The 20,010-nt window shown below is 60.3% G+C and overlaps 1 protein-coding gene across 1 annotated transcript in view; it reads left to right on the plus strand.

Moving 5' to 3' along the window:
- The first annotated feature begins 11,812 nt into the window (after positions 1 to 11,812).
- CACNG3 (calcium voltage-gated channel auxiliary subunit gamma 3) overlaps positions 11,813 to 20,010 on the plus strand; it is a 29,533-nt gene continuing 21,335 nt past the window's right edge. Inside the window, exon 1 of the mRNA XM_067306192.1 lies at positions 11,813 to 12,058. Within this exon, the coding sequence (XP_067162293.1) occupies positions 11,848 to 12,058 (211 nt within the window). The 5' untranslated portion in view covers positions 11,813 to 11,847. The remainder of the gene's footprint in view (positions 12,059 to 20,010) is intronic.

The raw sequence follows: 20,010 nt of genomic DNA on the forward strand, positions 1-20,010 counted from the left end.
CCCACATTTATTTGTAAGTAATGCATTGCTGCGGGCTCGGAGAGGCCGGGAGCACCGCAGGCCCCTCCGTCTGCCGGACTGTCCCCAAAGCGGCGCATGAAGGCCCGGAGGCGTCCTCCGAGCAGAAAGCCGAGGCTGCGTGTCCCGAGGATGAGTCCTTCCACCAGCACTGTGCTTACCCTCGCAGGCCGGGCAGAGGGATCCAGCGTCTCTGCTTCCCCGTGGAGGATGAAGGATCTGGAGAAGCCGGGAAGGCCCCAGCTGGGGGCACCGCCGAGGGCGCAGAGCTCTGCCGTTCACTTCCCTCTCTAAGCGTCTTGCACAGGGACGGTTGCAGGAGGCGCTGAAGGTTTCGGGAAGCCACGGCCATCTCCGGGAGGCAGCGCATGGTGCGCCGGTGACTCCTCGCCCTGCCTGCTGCTCCCTGAGGAACAGCCCTTCGGAGCGACTGGCAGCTTCGGCTAAAGAGGGACGACAGGTTCCTGCGGACCTCCCTTCTCCTGAACGCGTGCGACGTTTCCTTTCCGGCTCTGGAAACCCGCTCCTGCCGAACGCCCGCAGTTTTGAGCTCTGTGGGGTTTTGCTGAAAGGCGCCGGATGGCAGCAAGGATGGGGCTGGCGGGAGCCGGTGCCCCGCGGCCGCTGCGCACGGCGCTGCACGCGGCGCTGCCCTGCCCTGCTCCTCGCCGCCTCCGGAGCTCGTGGCCCTTCGCTGGAGGCATTCGCAGCCCTGAATTTCCCCTTCCTTCGCCAGCTTCGACGGAGACCGAATTGCCGCCCGTTTCGGACGAAGCGCAAGGCGAGAAGCCAGCCAGACCGCTTTCCGCCCTCGCCGGCGGGCGCTCCTGCTTCCGCGCTGTCCTCGCGCGCTCCTGCAAGGCAGAAGAGGCGGCTGCGCACCTCGCTCCTTCGGGGACGGACGCTGTTTCGGCAAGGTCTCCTGCTGCTTCCCCCTCGGCCCGGCAAAGCTCTGCCTCTGCGGTGGGCTCCCTTTGCCTGCTCTGCCTGCTCCCGCTCCTGCTCCCCCTCTTCCTGCCCCGCTGGCTTTGGGGAGCGGAGCAGGGACTGCGGCGCCTCATCCTCCATCAGAGGCGCCGAGGGCTGAGCCTGTGGGCTTCCTGGCTTCTTCCCTGGGCTCTTGCCCTTGGAGCTGTCCCCACGGGCCCCTTCCCCCGAAGAGCAGCGTCTCCGGAGGACGCGGAGGGCCTGGGGCTCTGCCGGAGCGGGACGGAGGTGGTGCTGCTGGCCAGCGACGCCAAGGAAGGACTGCGCGGCTCCGGGTGTCCGAGGCTCGGTGCCGCAGCGGAAAACAGAGGCGCTGAAGACTAGATTCCGAAAGTCCTTCGTCTCCTCCTTGCTTCAACAGCCGCGTAAAGAGCTGCCAGCGGCGCCCGACCTCGGGGCTCCGTGCCACTCCCGGGCGGCTCCGGCAGCTCCCGGGCGCAGGTCTCCCCTCCACAGGCTTCCCTTGCCGGAGATGGTGCCACGGGCGCTGACGGTGGCGTCAGGGCTGCGGGTTCCCCCGCCGGCCGAGGCGGTGCAGCGCCCGCAGCCGGCACGGGCCTGGAGCAGCCGGCGGCAACCCGCGGCGTGCTCGCCGTTCGGACGGCCCAGCTTTGCCGACTGATCGGGTCCGCAGTGCTAACGGCAGGTTATCAGTGCTGATTGAGAGGAGAACTTTTCTTTGGTTTGGATGTAGCTGCAAAGTTGGGCTTTTTATGAAATCAGAATGATAAAAGGTTGCATATGTGGAATCTTCGAGTTTGGGGCTTTGAACCACTGTATATTTTATATCTACAGCCCTGGAGCAAATCACATCCTCATCTCAAATCAATAAAACACTGTGTCGATCAATACCATATCATAGCATACTTCAAAAATAATCAGACTTAAAGCAAAAGAAGCTCTTGCAGATGATTATTTTGTGCAAATTTTGAAATTGTACTGAATGTTTACTCCCATTTTGAGGCATGTTGCTTCCTCCAGGCTCTCTCTTCCTGTGTATTGCAAATCTGTGTTTGCAGCGATGGTTGTGCATGCCGAGACGTGTCCTGTTGTTGCTCTCTCCCGCAGCGGCCAGGCGAGGCGGGGACGTTCGGCCCAGGAGCTCTGCACCCCTCCGTGGCGTCCCGTGCGCTCGTCGTGTCCCTTCGCCTGTCTGGGTGTATGTTTAGAGCGAGTCAGACGAGCGTCCTCGTGGCACTGGGTCGCTTTTCCTGTGCAGGGGCTGCTGTTGAGTGTTTGGACGTGGCATAACCCCGTCTGTGGTGTGTTTAAAAGCGAAGGCAGAGGTCACGTACGCCGCGTGCGATGCCGGCCGCCGCCGCCGCCGCCTGGGTTGCTCTCGCGCGCTCCCGCCTGCCGGGTTTAACTCTGTGCTTTCCGTTTGACAGAAGGACAAACGCGACACTTCCAACTTCGACAAGGAGTTCACCCGGCAGCCCGTGGAGCTCACGCCCACCGACAAGCTCTTCATCATGAACTTGGACCAGAACGAGTTTGCTGGATTCTCCTACACTAACCCCGAATTTGTCATTAACGTTTAGCCGCAGGCAGCAACGCCAGAGCGCCCTGTAAATACCGACACTAGTCTTCCAGGATTAGCAGTGCATACATACATATCCTCATCGAAAACATGACGACCGCTTGTTTTAGGAGGCCCCTATATGTATGTGTCACGTGCTAGCTTGGTTTCCGTAGCTGGGAATGCTTGGGGTTGAGTTAGCAGCCAGTGATTCTTGTAGGAGCTCTCGGTGGTGGTGACTAATAGCATTTTTAAACAGAAACACACCAAATTGCTACAGTCTTTGTAATTTTTGAAATCAGATGCTGAAATTCCAGTGAACTTAGTTATTCACAAGTTGTTTCCTTTGAATGCTGAGCATGGTTGATATTTTAAGCAGTTGTGCTGAAGCTTGCAATGACTGTGAACTTGTCTTAGAAGAGCCTTTTGTTCACGACATGGATATTTTTGATCAGTGTGGAAAAGTCTGCTTATAGACATACCTATATTTTTAAAGGCATTGTATATACAGTCAGGTTGGCTCACTGAAGCTGTCTTCCTCCTTAGCCTACTGTAAACGTGCGCGTTTCAATACATTTCCTCCTATTACTCAGGCATTAAGACTCCAAAATGAATTTCATTCCAATTCTTGTAAATCAGAGCAAATCTTTTTCTAAGTGAAAGGTGGGATTTTTTTTTTAACATCTGGAACAGTTTGCAGTTTTGATATACTATGTCAGCACTCTCATGAATCTTTCTCCTGTTTTTTCACAGACACTGTCAAAATTTAGCAGCTCTGTAAAGGATATTAATATTCTACCAAAACAAAACACATTTATATTCTCGGTTTACAATTTAGCAACTGAAACTATGCCCACTACAAAAGGGCTGTACTGAGGGCTATTTCTAAAGGAAACTTTTATACTTTACACCCTCTGCTATTATCTTAAAGGCTCAAAATCATGAATTTTACAGGCATCTCGATTTACCTGATTTTAGGCAGAATTCCTGGGGATATTGCTCAGTAATCCCGGACCTTCTGCATCATTTCAAAAATTCCGAATCAGGAAAGAGGATTCCAGCCGATGCTTTCAACGCGCGCTTTGGCCGTGCCTGCCTGCAGCGGCGGGGCAGGCAGTGCGCCGGGCGGCGTTGCGAGCCGGGCTGAGCGCCGCGCGTGCTCGCAGCAGGATGCGTGCCGAGCGCGTGCGTCCTTGCAGTCACACCGGCTGCTGCTCCTCTCGCTGTTCTGGAGCTTGGTTGGTTTGCAAAAAGCGTGCATATATTTTTTGAAACAGAACCAATTCTAATGTAAATACACATGACTTCATGAATATAGGGAAAAAGGGGGGTGGAATTTTATGAATCATGCGGAATCCTATAAACGAAATCCTGGTTTGTGGGTCTTTTATAAACATCGGGCTCTACCTTTTGAAATTCTTTTCTTCTGTTAATGGTTCATCAAGGACAAAAGGCTGCTGGAAGCCAGTGGCTGAGGTCAGGCCCGCTGGTTTGCAGGCAGCCCGGCGCTCCCGGCCTGTCCCCGACTCGAGCGCAGGCAGGGCCGTGGGCGCGCTGGCAGCCGGGGGCCGTGTCCCTGGCTCAGGCACTGACCTGGGCTCGCGGAGACCAAACACAACCCAGAAAAACTGCAAATTGTGCCAGATTGATAAGGGGGGTTATGGGAAACTTCGCATCAGACTAAGACCAGAGGGAAACTTGAGTTTGACTTAATTTTTGATGAGAGTGCTCGTAGCTCCCGCATACGTTCCAGGAGACGTCTTGCCATCTTCTGCAGACCACAGTGGATGTTCAGAGCATGTGTGTTACTGTAACTTTCAAACCTGTCGCTGCAGAACTAGTATTACTTAACTGGTGAATGTTTTAGTTTCCGTATCTTCAGATCTGAGTATGCTCCCGCGGTCTGTGCAAGGCCAGCACGCTGTAACGCGGCTTCTCGAGACGGGCGCCGCGGGGCCTCGGCGGTGACGTGCCGCACGGGGACTGCCGCGGAGGGAGCTGTGTCTCTTTTCGTTTGGGACTTCTGTGTGCACCTTGGAGCGACACCTCTGCATGAAGTGCGATGTGCCTGAATGCTGAGCGCCCCGGCAGCATCTCTCCTGGGAGCCTCCTGGGAAGCAAACGGGGCTGCGCTCCGCTTGGCCCGCGAGAGCAGGTCCTATGGCATGAGTGACGTTTGCGCACGTCTTCGATAGCTGCAGGTTGAGATCCGTGCTGCTGGCAGAGCTTAGCAACGGCTAGACCCAAAGCCCGGGGAAGGCCCGGGGCCGTTGCCTCCGCGCTCGCCCGTGCAGGCTCCGACCTCGAGCTGCCGCGTTTCTGACGCTGCCCAAGGCGCCGCTTGCCCAGCTCCCGTTTCAAGGCTTATTTCCAGGTAGCCCGTTTCCTCTGCGGAGTCCTGTAAAATGGGATATGGCCCCGCACAGCTGCTGAGACTGGTGCGAGCTCTTCCGAGGAAGGTCAAGGTGGCAATGGTTGGCTCCGTTTGCCATAATCGGGTGATTTAAGCTTTACCATTAGGTAGGAAAAGCAGCGCTTTAGGAAGACGATCAGTCCCTGGGTGTCTGGTGCTGGGGAAAGCACCAAGATTTCCCGCTGGAGGCAGGCGGTCGCGTCTGCGGGGATGTCAGGCTTGTTAAATGGCTGTGCTTCCCCGGTGAGCCCTAGTCTGCCGCGCGGAAATTTGGGCAAAGAAAAGGGCTGTTTGCCCAGGGGCTGCGCGTTGCTGCAGACGGGTCCAGGGAGCCGCTCAGGCACGGCGCGGGCGCTGAGGGCTCGGCGCGGGTGCTAATTGCACGGTGCAGTGTGGTTGCTGATGGCACAGCATGGGTGCTGATGGCACGGCACGGGCGCTGATGGCATGGCATGACATGGGCGCAGGGGCAGCGCTGCCCGCCGCGTGCCCCGGCACGGCTGCATCCTTCCCCTCTGTACCCCATCCGCTGCAACCGGCTCTCCCCCCGGCCTGCTGGAATAGCGCTTGCTTTTAGAAAAGTGCCCGCTGCAGAGAGGTCGGCTTTGGTCTCGCGAAAGAAAGGCTCCGAGTCGGTGGACGGGGTTTTGGGGTTGTGTCCCAGCACGGCAGGCGCTGCAGCAGGGCCACGGGGCCAGCGGGCACCGGAGGAGCGATGGGAATGAGGCTGGACCGGGAGAAGTGCCATGCCGTGAATCAGCAGCTGACACAGGGCCGGCGCACGGGGCTCGGCATCCCCGGTTGCTTGGCCCCGGCCGTCCCCAGCGCGCTGGCAGGGTCGTGGACAGGCCCGGTCAGTTTTCTCGGAAACCCTGGTCCGCTCTGGCGCTGCTGTCCGGCGGCTGCGGTGCGCGTGCCGTCTGGGCTACGGCCGGCCCCCGCGGGACGCCCTTCGCGCGTGGCACGGGCGACCTTCTGCCGCTGCTGTCCTCTTCCCCCGGCAGGACACCTGAGCAGCTCCCTTCCCGTGCCAAGGAAGCCTCCACAGAAGTAGTTGTTTATCCACTTGATCTCTAATAAATAAACACAAGTTTGCGTAGCAGCAAACCCATGCAGGGGGGTCTCAAAGAGGGGACGATCAGAGAGGGGCCGGGCAGCAGAGACGCTCTGATGATCGTTAGTCCCAGGAACTCTAGCATAAATGGAGACCCAGGGTGATGTTTAGCACAGAGGGCAAAGCCACAGCTGCTCAAAGGACGGGGCTCACATCTGGAGCGTGGACCAGCTCGGACCAGCGCTGCGGCTTCTCTGCGTTGCAGCGGCGGACGTGCCACGGAGCCTGCAAGAGCCAAGGGCGCAGCAAGCATCTTGCTCCATGCATGGAAGTGTCATCCAAGCTGTTTATTTCTGATCACGTTCAAACTGGCAATTAGAAACAAAGTAAAAAAAATTGGAAATGTTTATTGTTGATCAGTTTGTGTTTGTGAATTTGATTTCACCTGCAAGTATTTGATGACTTTTCTACATCCTAGACTACCTGCTGTGTGTTTGTCCAAGGATTCTCATAAAGACCTCCTTTTAGATGGGCATATACTCTTTATTCTATTTGCTGCATGTATGAGGAAATAAAGTATATAATTTTAAAGAAACCCTGTGAGCTCGACTTGCTTCGCCGGCGCGCCTGGCGTGCGCGGGGAGAGCCCCTGGGCATGCCGCGGGATCCCCGGGAATTGGCAGCTCTTCCCGGCTGTTGGCTCTTGCACGGCCACCCGGAGGGGACCCTGCTGAGTCCTATTACAACAGCAGATGCTGAACTGCGGCAGCGTTTCTGCGGAGAAGATGCCTGTGCGTATGGCTGGGGTGTACTGACACGCGGAGCCCGGGCTGGAAGGCGGCTCCAGAACCGGGAGCCGGCTGCCACGGCTGCGCTGACGGGGCCCTATGGACTGGGGAGGGGGCAGGCGCCGGTTGTTTTGGCTCTTCGGTTAATTGCTCATTCGGGGAGCTGATTAACACTCTTGCAGATGCTCTTTCACCCGCCCCGTTTGTTCCCCGTCGTTACGCAGCTCGCCGGGATCACGGAGGTAAGCGCACGGAGGCTGCGTGCCGTGGAGGACCCTACACCGGCGCTGGCTACGCACGAGAGCTGCGCTGGAACCGGCACAGCCGGCAGGAATCCCGGCCGGTGCCGGCAAGCCCACGGCCGGCAGCAGGCGAGCCGGCGGCTCCTCTCCCATCCCCAGTCTCCGGTCGGCCCTGGGCACCGGCAGAGCCCCTGGCCCTCTGCCGAGCCATGACGGCAGGAGGCTCCCGGCGCGAGGGCTTCGCTCCGGCCCCGCGCTGCACCTGCGGGTGACGGTGACGGAGTGGAAGGGGGGGACCGAGGCCATGCACGGGGGCTGCTCTGCGTCCGGCCGGCTCCGGGCCTGGGGTATGCCGGATCCCTGGGTTGATGTAGGACTTGCAGAGCACCGGGGCAGCGGCTCCCTCCCCAGCCCGTGCCGAGCGCTGCTTCGGTGGCCCTGCGGCTGCCTCTGCGCAGGAGGCTCAGGCAGCACGCAGCTCTCCTGGCGCTGAACTTAATTTGCTGCTTTTATGGCCTTTTTTTTTTTTTTTTTTTTGCACGAGCTCTTGGGTGATGCTGGTGGAGGAGGTGATGCTGCAGGACCGTTGGAGCGATCAGAGGATCGTGCCTGGTCAGGGTGAGACTCCTGCAGTGCCGATAGCTGCTCCGGTCAAGGCACTTTAAACCAGGTGGGACATGGACCTTGCACTGGTAGCTCCATGGGTCAGGATGCATCAGCTCCACTTTCCTTCGCCAAGGAAAGCTGCTTTTTTAAGCAATGTCCCTGTCAAAGCCAGAAACCGCCACGCTCGGTAGCTGTACAGCGCACCGCCAGGTCCCGCGGGGTGCCGTGGCCTCGGTGGCACCTGGAGGAGATCCTGCGGGTCCGTGGCCCTTCCTCCTGCTGGGACAGCGCTGCCGGTTTCACGGCACGCTCGCCGAGCTCGGCTGGGCTCTGCACCGCATCGCCGGCTGCTCCCAGCCCTGGCGGAGCTGCTCCTGTCCCGGTGGCGGTGGGAAGGGGAAAGGCAAGGGCAAAGGTGCCCTCGGGCCCAGCAAATGCAGCCTCCAGCGCAGCCGGCTGTTGCTGGAGACGCCCTGATCCAGTGCCGGTGGGAAGCCGTGCAGAAGCCGTGGTCGGTGCACAGATGACCAGGCTGCTCCGGCGAGGCCCCCACGTGCCCCCTCCCCCGTGTGGGCTCTGCCGGCAGCTCCCGTGCCCGGCCGCTGCCACCGCTGCACCCAGGACCCTCCCGGAGCCGCCGGCTGGAGGGGCACTGCCATTTCCAGCGTTTCGGAAATGCTTCCCAACTCTGGTTGTTCCGGCTTCTGCAAAGGAAACATTTGGTTTTGTGACACTTCCCTTAATTATGGGAGCTAATGACAAAACCATTGTGACAAATGACTCAGCTTTTGATAGTGAAGTTAATTAATTCTGAAGTTCAAGTCTCCACCGGAGTAGCTGGAAAAAGCCGATTACGGAGGCTGCTGGCACGGTGTGACACGGGCAGCGCGAACCCAGGCCCCTGCAAGAGGCCGGGTGAAATACTGCCACCGCCGCGGCTTGACCTGGGGAAAGGGATTCCCTTGGTGCCCCGCCGCGGCGCGGGCCGAGCGCTGACCCGTCCCATCCTGTCCCTCGCTGGGCTGCCCACACGGTGGCTGTCCGTGTGTTCCCCACATCCTCGGAGCCCACGCGGAGCCTCCGGGGGAAGCTGCGGCTGGCGGGACACTTGCTGGCCCCTCTCCGACCCCCTCGCCCGTGCCGAGCAGATTGCAACCGGCAGGTTCAGATGGAAATACGCCCTTCCTTGGAGAGGGGCAGGACTCATCGCCGCCTTCTCGTGTGCAGGGGTGCAGGGCACGGAGCACAGTCCTGTGCCGGAGGCGCTGGAGTCATTCCCCCCCCCCCCCCCCCCCCCCGGCAGCATCGCCGATGACCCCACTCTGCCGGCGTCGGGGCTCGCCCGCTTCGGGGAACAAAACGTAATCCAGCTCCTGCCAGTGCAGGGATTATTCCTGACTCCATGCCCTCTGTCGCTTTGCCAATTTAAATGCAAGAGCGTTCAGCCCCGGATTTGGAAGGGCAAAGCCCGGCAGATCTCCGTTTAGGACGTTCCTGCCCGCAAGGACAGCTTTCTCGCACAGGCTGCGAAACGTGTGCGGCGGGGGCTGTTCGTGCCTCCTTCGCCCAGCCGGGAAGGGTCCTGACCAGCGCCCAGGCGTGCGGGGATGGACAGAGCTGCGATGGCCGGGCTGAGTGGAGCCAGAACCGGGGCCAGAGGCAAGCACAGCCGGGCTGGGGGCTGCCCCACCGCTGAACCGCGCGGGGCCGGCGCCAGCCGAAGCCTGGACTTTGCTTGCAGCCGCGCTTGCCTTGCTGAGAGCCTAGGAGACGGTACACGTGCGCCGTGCGCACACCTACACACACCATGCGAAAATAACACCATTAGGGCTGCAAAACCCCCACTCGCAATGAGCTCCGCAGCCCCTCTGCGGAGGAGGGGGGGGGGAACACAGCCTTGCTGCCTCCTCCCTGGCCCCCGCGGCGGTGGCAGTGGCTTCCTGGTGGGCTCTGCCCCAGGGCTGCGGGGAGGTGGGAGAGGGGGCCCGGTAGGGAGAGAGCACGCCAGGCCCAGCTCGGTGGCCACCCCCGGACCGCGGCCCTCCCTGCATCCTGCCCTGTGCTGCCTGCGCAGCACCGACCGGCTTGCTCGGCAGGAGCATTTTGGGTGCAGGCGCCCGGTGCCTAGCTGGGACCCCATGGTGCGGCCCGAGACCCCTCATTACCGCCACCAACTCCTCTGTGAGCTGGGCTTTGGCCACAGAAACTGGGCAGCTTAACCCCCCTCCCCCCAAAAGTATATTTTATATATATATATATATATATATATATATATATATATATATATATATATATATATAAAAAAACTCTGTGACTGTCTGATGTGGTCTCCAAATTAGTGGATGCTTTTGACTTAATCCTGGGGCGTCTCTGTCCTCATCTGCCCGAGGGGACCCATCTGCCGCTCCCCAGCCCACCCAGGACTTCAGCAATCTGGGTGGAGATGCTGGAGGAGCAGGAGCAGATGATGTGTCCCGGCAGAGAGCCCAGGCGAGCCCATGGCTGCCTCGCACCAGGGTCCGAGCAAGGACGGCAGATGAGGCAAAGGGCCCGTAACGAAGTAGGGAATAACCCCAGGAAGGAACAGCGGCGCAGCGAGTGCAGCCTGCGCACGGCATGTGGCAGGGTGCTGCGCAAGAAACTAGTGTGGCCTTGTAATTAAAATGCCCTCATGAATATGCACGAAGAAGGTGATTTAAGGTTGAGAGGGCCACTTCGTTTTCATGCTTCTTGACTTTTCAGAGCCTGATTTGGGTAACCTGAATAATTTTCTTTTCGTGCATTTTGGGAGTAAATAACTAGTATTTACATACGTGTGCATACCAATGCTAGCTGTGGAAGTATACGCTATCAGGTAAATCATCTGCCTTCCTATCTCACACATAACCCCTAAAAAGCTATTAGTTTAAGAGGTGGATATGCTATAGGGCTTATTTGAAAGGTCGCATGAGTCATAAGCTCATCCAACTGGCAGCAAAAATGATTGCGAGTGATGAGATAGCAGAGAGACAGAGTGAGAGTTTTAACTAGTGTCAGATAATTAAGGCGTACGACATGGAAGATGCTCCAAGATCCAAGCTCTGTTTACCGGCATCCTGCTTTGGTTTTGGTCTGTAATGGCGCTGGGGCAGGTGCTAAAAATGGGTCCCCTCGGGGCAAGCGGTGTGTGCGGGCAGTGCGCATGCAGGGTGCGTGTGCATGTGTGCATGTAGATGCATGTGCATGCATGTGTGTGCATGTAGGTGCACGCGTGTGCGTGCATGTCTGTGTGCGTGTGCCGGGGCACCCGCAGAGCGGCGCTGCTGCGGCCCCGGGGTGCGGGCGCAGGGCCGCGCCTGCGCGAGCCCCCCGCGCCCCCGCAGCCGCGGCGCCCGGGACCGGGAGCGGGGCCGGTCGCGGCCGCGGAGACGAGCTGCCCCGCGGCGGGGCGGCCCCACCGGCGCGGGCTCCGCGGCACCTCCGACCCGGACCCAGCGTCCCCCAGCTCGGTGCCCGGCCCCCAGCCCCCCCCCCAGCCCGGTGCTCGGCTCCCCCCCGAGCCCGGTCCCCCCTACCCTCTCCCCGGCGCGGTGCCCGGCTCCCCCCCAGCCCGGTGCCCGACCCCTCCTGCCCGGTCCCCGGCTCCCTCGGCCCCCTCACCCGGTGCCCGGTCCCCCCCACCCTCTCCCCGGCGCGGTGCCCGGTTCCCCCCCCCCCAGCCCGGTGCCTTCCCCCCCTCGCCCGCTTCCCCCGGCCGCCTCACCCGGTGCCCGCTCCCCCCCCGTGCCCGGTCCCCCCGCCCCCCCCCCCCCCGCGGGTGCCGCCCTGCCCGCCGGGGCGGGGGGCCGGGCGCGGGGCGGTTTCGGCGCCGCGCTGCCCCCCCGCCGCCTGCGGGCCCCGCTCCGCGGCCCGCCCCCGCCGCCCCCCCGCGGATGCCTTGGCCGGGCGGCGCGGGGGCTGCGCGGAGACTCGCGCCGCGCTCCCCCGCCGCGGCCGCTCGGCGGAGCCGCTCCGCTCCGCGCCGCGCGCCCGCTCCGCTCCGCGCCCCGCTCCGCGCCCCGCGGGCCATGCTGGCCGGGCGCCCGGGGGCTGCGCGGCCCCGCGCGCCGCCGCCGCCGCCGCCGCCGCGGGGACCCGGCGCGCCGCGGGCCGCGGGGGCATGATGCGCCGAGCGCGGAGCGCGGCGGCGGGCGGCGGCGCCGGCCCTTCCCCTGCGAGCCGCCGCGGTAGGATGAAGCAGCATGAGGATGTGTGACAGAGGCGTCCAGATGCTCGTCACCACGGTGGGAGCCTTCGCAGCCTTCAGCTTGATGACCATCGCCGTGGGCACGGACTACTGGCTCTACTCGCGCGGCGTGTGCAGGACTAAGTCCACGAGCGACAACGACACCAGCCGCAAGAACGAGGAGGTGATGACCCACTCGGGGCTCTGGAGGACGTGCTGTCTGGAAGGTAGCTACCGCCGCCGCCCCGCGCCGCGCCCGCCCGCCCGCAAGTTTGGGGCGCCCGCGGGAGGGCCCCGCACCGGCACCCCCGCACCGGCCGCGGCGGCCCCGCTCGCGGCAGCCCGGCACCCCCGCACCGGCCCCGGCACCCCCGCGCCGGCCGCGGCGGCTCCGCACCGGCCCCGGCGGCCCCGCTCCCGGCAGCCCCGCACCGGCCCCGGCCCCGGCCCCGCGGCGGCCCCGCTCCCGGCACCCCGCGGCTCGGGGGCGCCTCCCGGGGGCACCAACGGGCGCTGCGGGGAGCCGAGGGCGAAACTTTCCAGGCGGCTCCTCCACGCAAAATGCGGGGGTGCCGGGCGCTGGGGGCTCGGTGGGCGCTGGGGGCTCGGTGGGCGCTGGGGCGCTGGGGGTGCTTGCGGTGGTTGGGAGGGGTGGCAGCGCCCAGCACGGGGCTCCCCCGGTGGCGGGGTCCGGGCGCTGGCTGCAGGCAGCCGTGCTGCGCGGGCTCCGAGCCGCTCTGCGTACGTGCCCGTTACGGGAGGGACGAGGTGTTTCGGGCTGGAGAGGGCCCGAGGTCCCACTCCCGGCCCCAGAGATTAGTCTAATGCAAATAGGCATCGATCACAAACAAGCTGCTGGCAAATCCCCTCGCGCCTCTTCCCCACGAGCTCTCTGCAGGCGCCGTGTCCCCGTTACGGGAATGGTTAAACCTGCCAGACCCGGTGTTTCCAAAGCCGGTCCCTACCACTACCCGCAAGAAACCGGTGCCGCTCGTCCCCCTCCTAACAGCGGAGCAGGACGAGTTGTCCTGCTGCTGTCCCACGGCTGCCAGCCTCCATCCCTGGTGGGCTGCGCCCCACGCGTGGTGAGCCCGCGTGGGCTGCGCTGCTCCCGGCGCGCTGCTCCTGGCACGGCCGCCAGCGCCGGGCTGCTGCCACCCCTGCACCGCGGCTCTGGCCGCTTCGCCCCGCGCTTCGCCGCCGTGCAGCAGCCTGCGCTAGTCCAGCGGGCAGCAAAGGCCGGCGGGCGCGATCGCTGCCGTCCTCCTGCAGCCGTGCAGACCGCCGCGCCGGCGGCGATGTCCACCCAAAGTTGCCGGTTCAGATCTGTTCTAGGAACAACAGGCTGTTCCTGAATACGAGCTCGGCCTGAGTCTGTGCTGGTACCTGTGCGGGAGAAGATGGCTGATGGCATCGTGCTGGGCTGTAACTTTTGCAACAAGCTGCAGCAGTTGGTTTCCCAACCACCGTACGTTGATGGGAACCTGCGTCTCATCCCGAGGAGCCCTGGCAGCGCCGGGCTCCTTCGTCCCTGGCAGGCACCTTCGTTAGGAGATGGCTTCTCTCACGGTGCGGGCAGGCGAGCCGGGAGAGGCTGAGGTGCCTCTTCCTCCGCATCGCAAAGTTCTCCATGAGTCACGGCCACGGATGCAGAAATACCCTGGCTTTTCCTGGTGCTCAATCCTAAACCCGGCGAATTCAGCAGGAGCTTGCTCACTGATTCAGGGAGGTTTTGGATCATGCTCTAATTCTATAATAAATAATTTGTGGTAATCTGTCTCTCCTCTCGGGCTGAGGGAGCAGAGAGAGCAGCAGCCAGGGCTGTGAAAGATGGGATCACTAGAGGCATGAGTAATTTCCAAAATTCTTATTTTTGCTGGCTGTATATTTTTTTCCCAGCGAATGCTTTATGTTTCCCTCACTGTGATAAATCACTTTGGAAGAAGCCAGCGAGGCCCCGGTCTCCTGGGCGTAACGCACTCAGGAAAGGGCTTATCGGTGCCACCGCGAAACTCGGCGCTGAATCACAGTGCATCTCCCCACGCCAGGGAGGGAGCCGAGCGCCGCCGAGCCGCGCTGCGCCGGGGCCCGTCGCTGGCTGCCGCGCCGCCCACCGGGGCGCCGACGCGGCCCTGGCCCACGGGGCTCTGCGGGGGCCGGCAGCCAGGCGGGGGGGGGGGGGCCCATCCAGGGACCGGGTGGCCGCGGGGCCCGGGGGTGCCGCTCGCCGCGCTGGGTTTTGTCGGGGAGACGTGCTCGTGTCTCGCGGCCTGCCAGCTGAGCCCATGCCGGGAAAGTAAAACTTGCCCGCGGCGGAGCTGGGTGCAGCAACGGCAGAGCTGGGTGCAACGGCGGAGCTGGGTGCAGCAACGGCGGAGCTGGGTGCAACGGCAGAGCTGGGTGCAGCAGCGGAGCTGGGTGCAGCAACGGCAGAGCTGGGTGCAGCAGTGGAGCTGGGTGCAGCAACGGCGGAGCTGGGTGCAGCAACGGCGGAGCTGGGTGCAACGGCAGAGCTGGGTGCAGCGCCAGTGCCGCCGCGAGCTGCGGCAGGCAGCGGGCTGAAGTGAGCGCGCTGCATTTCCTCCCCGCATTGAGGATCTTTTCCCCGGCTGCTCGGGAGGCGCTCGGAAACCCCTGTGCCGAGGCAGGGGGTGGTGGGGGCGCCCGGAGCGCTGCCCGTGTGCAGGCTCCCGTTGGCAGGGCCCTGTGCCTCTGTAATTTCCACACGTTCCGCACATCCCGCCTGGAGAACACGCACGTGTTGCACCTTATCGTCTTTTACTAGAAGCGACCGCAGCCGGTCCGAAGGGGTGGCTCTCCTGCGGCGCGGGATGTGCTTTTAACGCGAGGAAACGCGCTCTGTGTGTCGGCAAGCGCCTAGGCCTTGACCTTGCTGCTGTTAACGGGCTTTTAATGTATGTCGTGACGGAGGGATTTGGTGGCGGACTGTCATCTGCGTGTTCGTGGCAGCTTATGGAAATGACCAAAAGGAGCGTTCGGTGCGTAGTATGTCGCAGATGCTCCTTAAACGCATGTCAGTCATGCACGCGCGGGGTCTGCGTGGGAGCGAGTTGCACCACATGACCACAAAAAGCCCATAGGCAACAGCGGATAAATCTTGAATGAAGCGGCAACAGACCTATGTAGAAACACCCACGCTGGAAAACACAAATTAGTGGTTGACTCAATATCGAGAGTCTGGGCAGGCGTTTGCAGGCTACTGTGCGAGGATAGCCTTTGTTTCGGATTGCAGTGCTTGAATTTTAATTATCACTTCTACAACATGAGAATACTTATTAAGATATCTTATTGTGCTTCTTGCTCAAACTTGACAAACACGGTTTGTTGGGGTGTATCCCCTGCGGTGGTTATTATAAATTGTTTTCCTCTTCGACTTCATTATTAGTATAGAAAGTAGAGAAAGACGCTGGACTTTGAGGGAGAAAGCTGAAGTTGAGAAATGGCTGTTTAGGCTTGCATGGTTCTTAGGCAAGTGAACGAATTTTGGTTTTCATCAAACTTAATTAAATTCAACGTCGTTAAGTGCAGGGAGCCTCCTCGTCCCCCTGTCGCATGGTGCAGGCACCGAACAGGCAGCGCCCAAAGGAGGCTTTGGCCGAGGCTGTCTCAAATACTGCATTTTTAGGCAGCTGTGGTGCTTTTTCTTTCCTCCCTCCCTTCCCTCATCAGTGCTGGTGAGAACCAAGTGCGTTGTCATTTCTGGAGGAGGAAAGGGAGGGACCCGGAGCCACTGCTGGTGCCCTGCTCGCGTCCGGGACGGGCCCCCTACACCCCTTCCCGTGGGAGCAGGAATGGGGCCTTTTCTAAGCACTTAATGCTTCTCTACTGAACTTGGAGAACTTTGCTGGTGTGGTTGTTTTGTCAAGTCTCACGGGCTCCTGCTCCGCCGTTTCCATCGGTTAATGGTAGCTCACTATCCGCGAGAACTTCCTTGCGTTGTAAGTTATCATCAGCCCCCTCAAACTTTTTTTGGACATTAAAAAAAAAAAATTATCTCCAATACTCAAGTCTCCCTTAGCCAGACAAGCTGTTTTTCCTCCTTTCTGCCCATTATTACCTGCTCACACGTGAGCTTCTCGCAGGGAGCACGCGCTCCGGGACTTGTCTGCCATGACCCCCCGGCCTTTCTGCGCTGCCGAGCTTCAGGATAGCACTGCCTTCATGGAAAGCCTAGCTTGCTCTCCTAGTTCCTAACTGCAAAACTTGGACTTGGCTGTGTTAAAGTGGCTGTTGCTACATGAGTCCCCATTACCGAGCTGCCCAAAGGCTTCTGCGCAGCTGACCCACCTCCGTCGTGCATTGCTGTTCCGTTCGGCCTTTTCTCTGCCATTTGCTCCTTTTACCCACAGTTATTTCATGTTCTCTTTCATACTCCTGATGAAGACATTGTTTTTAGCCCAACGCTACTCCAGTTCCAGGAAAGCCCACCTAGAAATATCCCATCAGATGTCAAGGAACCATTTCTGCAATCTGCCTGCTGGTCCCTTTAATAAAGCTATGTTGATTCAGGGTAATTCTGTTCTGCTTTTTCAGTAGAGCTAAATCAAGCATCTTATGGAACTTTAAATGCATTATGTCACCAGTTTCCTTTTTCAACCAAATTTAGAATCTTATCAAGAAAATTTTATATAGTTTGATAGATCTATTTTCCACGAGGGTGTTTGTCGTTCATCACGTCCGCTGCTTCCTCGCTGATGCTGCCCACGTGCTCTAACCCAGAGTCGACACCATGTGAACCAGCTTCCACCACTGCCCATCACCATGACCCATGGTAACCTGCATAGTCTCATCAAACATTAGACTGTTAAGCATTAGCTTTTGTGGTCTTCTAGACCATAATTCCATAAAGATTTATTAAAGATCCATTTTAGATCTTCAGAAAACTTCTTAGCATGCTCTCTTAATGCTCCCAGGAGGAAGTTCTCCAGTCCTACCAATGTCATGTTTGCATTTAATAGTAGCTGTTTAGCATCCTCTCTAATTCCTGGTGGAATACATGAGCCTATTTGTTTCCGAGTGCGGAACAGAAGTATCTGATGAATAAATAATTACATGTCACTTCTGCTTCCTGACTGACAGTGGTACCTTCATAATCCAGCAGTGAGTTTACATCAGTGCCAGAGCTCCCTTCTCCCAGCGTGACTAACGAATGTTTTGCTTAACCCTCCCAGTTGCACGTTTATTTTGAGTGATCCCGTTAGCTTCTCTTACCAGCTGTGTGCTTTTCCTAACTGCTGATTTCCACTATCAAAAGTCCTTTTTTTGTGTTTTAACTGCTGTTTTCAGTTCCCGTCTTCTGCAGACCTGCCAGACGCTTGGGCCATCTGCAGCGCCTTCTTCCGTGGCTCGTGAGCAACGTTCACGTTTCTGCGTTGGCATTTTTCTCCCCGACAGGCTTTGCCTGTGGTCGCTTTGGCTCTGCTGAGCGGTGCTGGTCTGGGCTGAGCACGTGCAGCTGCCCCGGGCACCACCAGCTCCCCGCTCTGGTTTTGGCTCCTCTGGACGCGGCCACGCAGAGAATCCCCCCGAGGTGACAGCAATATTGCCTCTGTTGGAAAGTTATTATCTTTAATTTTTAAGAGCACCAAGCAAACGTCCCTGAGATTGCAGTCATCCATGATAGAGCACTTTTCCTCGCTCCTCATTATCGGTAGGCATTTAAGGAGCCGCTCGCCCTGTTCCTCTGTCTGCTCCGCATCCGTAATAGACCCTCGCCCGCCCGCCTGGCAATTCCACCCTCGCCCAGCGTGCCGGGTCCGGCTCTGCCAGGCGGCCCTGGCGCTGCGGCACTGCCCTTGGCGCGGCTGCCAGCACGTTTCACTGCGTCGTGTTGGCGTCCCCGCCGTGGCTGCTCTTACTGCAAGACCAGGCGGTCCCAGGCGGCCTCCTTGCGCTATCCCCACCGCCTGCGGGAACGCGGCGCTCCCTGCTCCACCGCCAGCAATCGGCATAGGAGCGATCCGCAGGGATTCGGCCGGGGAGGCTGCTGGACGGAGAGGGACTACGGGAGCTAAGGGGATGGAGAGGGGCCACGTGCGTTATGGGGATGGAGAGGGGCTACGTGGTTATGAGGATGGAGAGGGGCTACAGGGGTTGCAGAGCACCCGGGTGGGCTGGGGGTGCTGGAGGGGGCCAGGGCAGGTCTGCAATGGTGCGGGAGGGTTGGGGAGGATGACCGGGAGTGACTCCTCACTGCTCCTCCTAATAACAGAGGTGGGGGCATCCGACTGAATCGTGCAATGGAAATTAGACAACGGAAGCATCTAAGATTATGATGGTGGGTGACGGTGCGGAGGGAACAGCTATTCACCTAAGAATTCATGAGGAAATTATCGTGCTTCAGGTTTAACAATCTTTCCCTTCTTCTCCCCCAAAAAGATGGCACTGAAGCATGCAAGTCAGTGCCCCACGCATTGGGGAGGTCCGATGTGTCAATGGGTTCAAAAAAAGGATCGAACAAATTCATGGAAAATGGGTCTGTGCTGGATATTACATATGAGGCCCTAAGCACGACCTCTGTCTACAAAATCCCTAAACCTCCGCTTGGTGGGGGGAATATCGAATAAGCATTAATTACTGTCCTCTAATGGAGACTGAAATCAGGCTGGCCGGACCTTTGGTCTGCTCCAGACCCACGTTCTTGTGGCATGTGGCCAAATGCCAGGAGCCGTAAAAAGCCCTTCTGGAGGGAGACGTGCCCGCGCTGCCGGCCAGGCGGCTGGGTGCGCGCAGGGCGCTGCGCACGCGGCTCCCGCGCTTGCTTTGCCGGGTCCGGAGCGGGGCCGTGCGGAGCTGCTGCTGCTGCTGCTGCTGGTTGAGGCAGGTGGAAGTCTGAATCTGAATGAGGCTCGTGGGGGGTTTTTTCTTTTTTTTCCCAGGAAAGGTCACTATTTCCATTACGGCTGTAAATAATTAGGGATGATGAAGGCTGCAAAACCCAGGGGAAGGCGGCGCTGGGTTGGGACGAGATGCCCCGCTGATGGCGGCCGGGGCAGCGCGGTGGCTTGGCGCGGGCTGCAACGGGGCCGGCGGGCGACGCTGGCGCGGGAGCCGCTGGGAAGAGGGGAGAGCAGCCATGCCGCTCGGCTCCGCCGCCCCGGGCACGTCGCCTCCCTCGGAGGCCTTTTGCCGCCCGCAGCACGCAGGCGGCAGCGGGGCCTCGTGGCGGCGTCCATGCTCGTCTTGCCGGCGGCTCCCGGCCAGGACGTGGCACGGCCGGCATTAGCCCGCAGGGTGCAGACCCGCCGCTCGCCCCGCACGGACCCCTCCCGCCGGCGGGAATGCAAGAGGCGGGATGAGCATTTCACGTTGGACTGCCGTGCGCTTCCGAAGCTTGAACCTTTTATCCCCTTGGTTTCCGAAAGGGGCCGGCGTGACGGCCCGGGTGCAGGTGCCCGCGACCCCGCGCGATCGCCCCGCTGCGTGGGGTGAGGTCAGGCGAAACAGCCGCGGCGTTGAACTCGCTAAGCGCCTCCTGCCTCCCGGTGATTACGTTTCACGTGGGTTTTTAATGAACACGATGTGCACTTCATAAATAGACATTAACCTCCTTTCTCAGGAAAACCCAAATTGCTTTTAAAAATTGTATAAATAAGCTGACCTATGGACGCAGGGGGCCGCGCTGGGAAGGAAGGGTCGAATCCCCGGCTCACCTCGCGGCCCAGCGTCTCCTGGCTGACTATCAACGCACCGCGCGCTGCGAGCTGGCCAGAGACACCGGGGAGAAGGAGCCCACCCCGGCCACCGATCCCCCCCGCGGCACCCGGGGACGGCGCAGGCTGAGCCCCGGCCCCGCTCCCTGCTCCCGCTCGCTCCCTCTCTGGCAGCGGCCAAGGGCTGGGATTATACTAGGACTTTTGCAGCTCGCTGTAATATTTTTTAATGATTTTTTTGGATGATAATTCCTGGAAGTTGGTATCGGGCTGCGGGTCGGCTTAACGCTTGGTGTCAGGATGCTGGTCCGCAATTCCTAAGGGTTCGTCGGGGAGTTCGCTCTGGCTTAAGCTTGGTGCTTCCCACCAGGAGCCACCCGTGGCTCTCGCGGGACCGAGCGCCCCGCGGGATGCACCCGTTCCGCCGTGCGCTTGTGCCTTCCTCCGCTCGCTCCGCAAGGAGCCGCGGCTCGCTCCGGGGGACCCCTGCAAGCAGGCGCCGCCAG

Source organism: Apteryx mantelli, chromosome 16 (assembly GCF_036417845.1).
Source record: "Apteryx mantelli isolate bAptMan1 chromosome 16, bAptMan1.hap1, whole genome shotgun sequence".
Lineage (NCBI taxonomy): Eukaryota > Metazoa > Chordata > Aves > Apterygiformes > Apterygidae > Apteryx > Apteryx mantelli.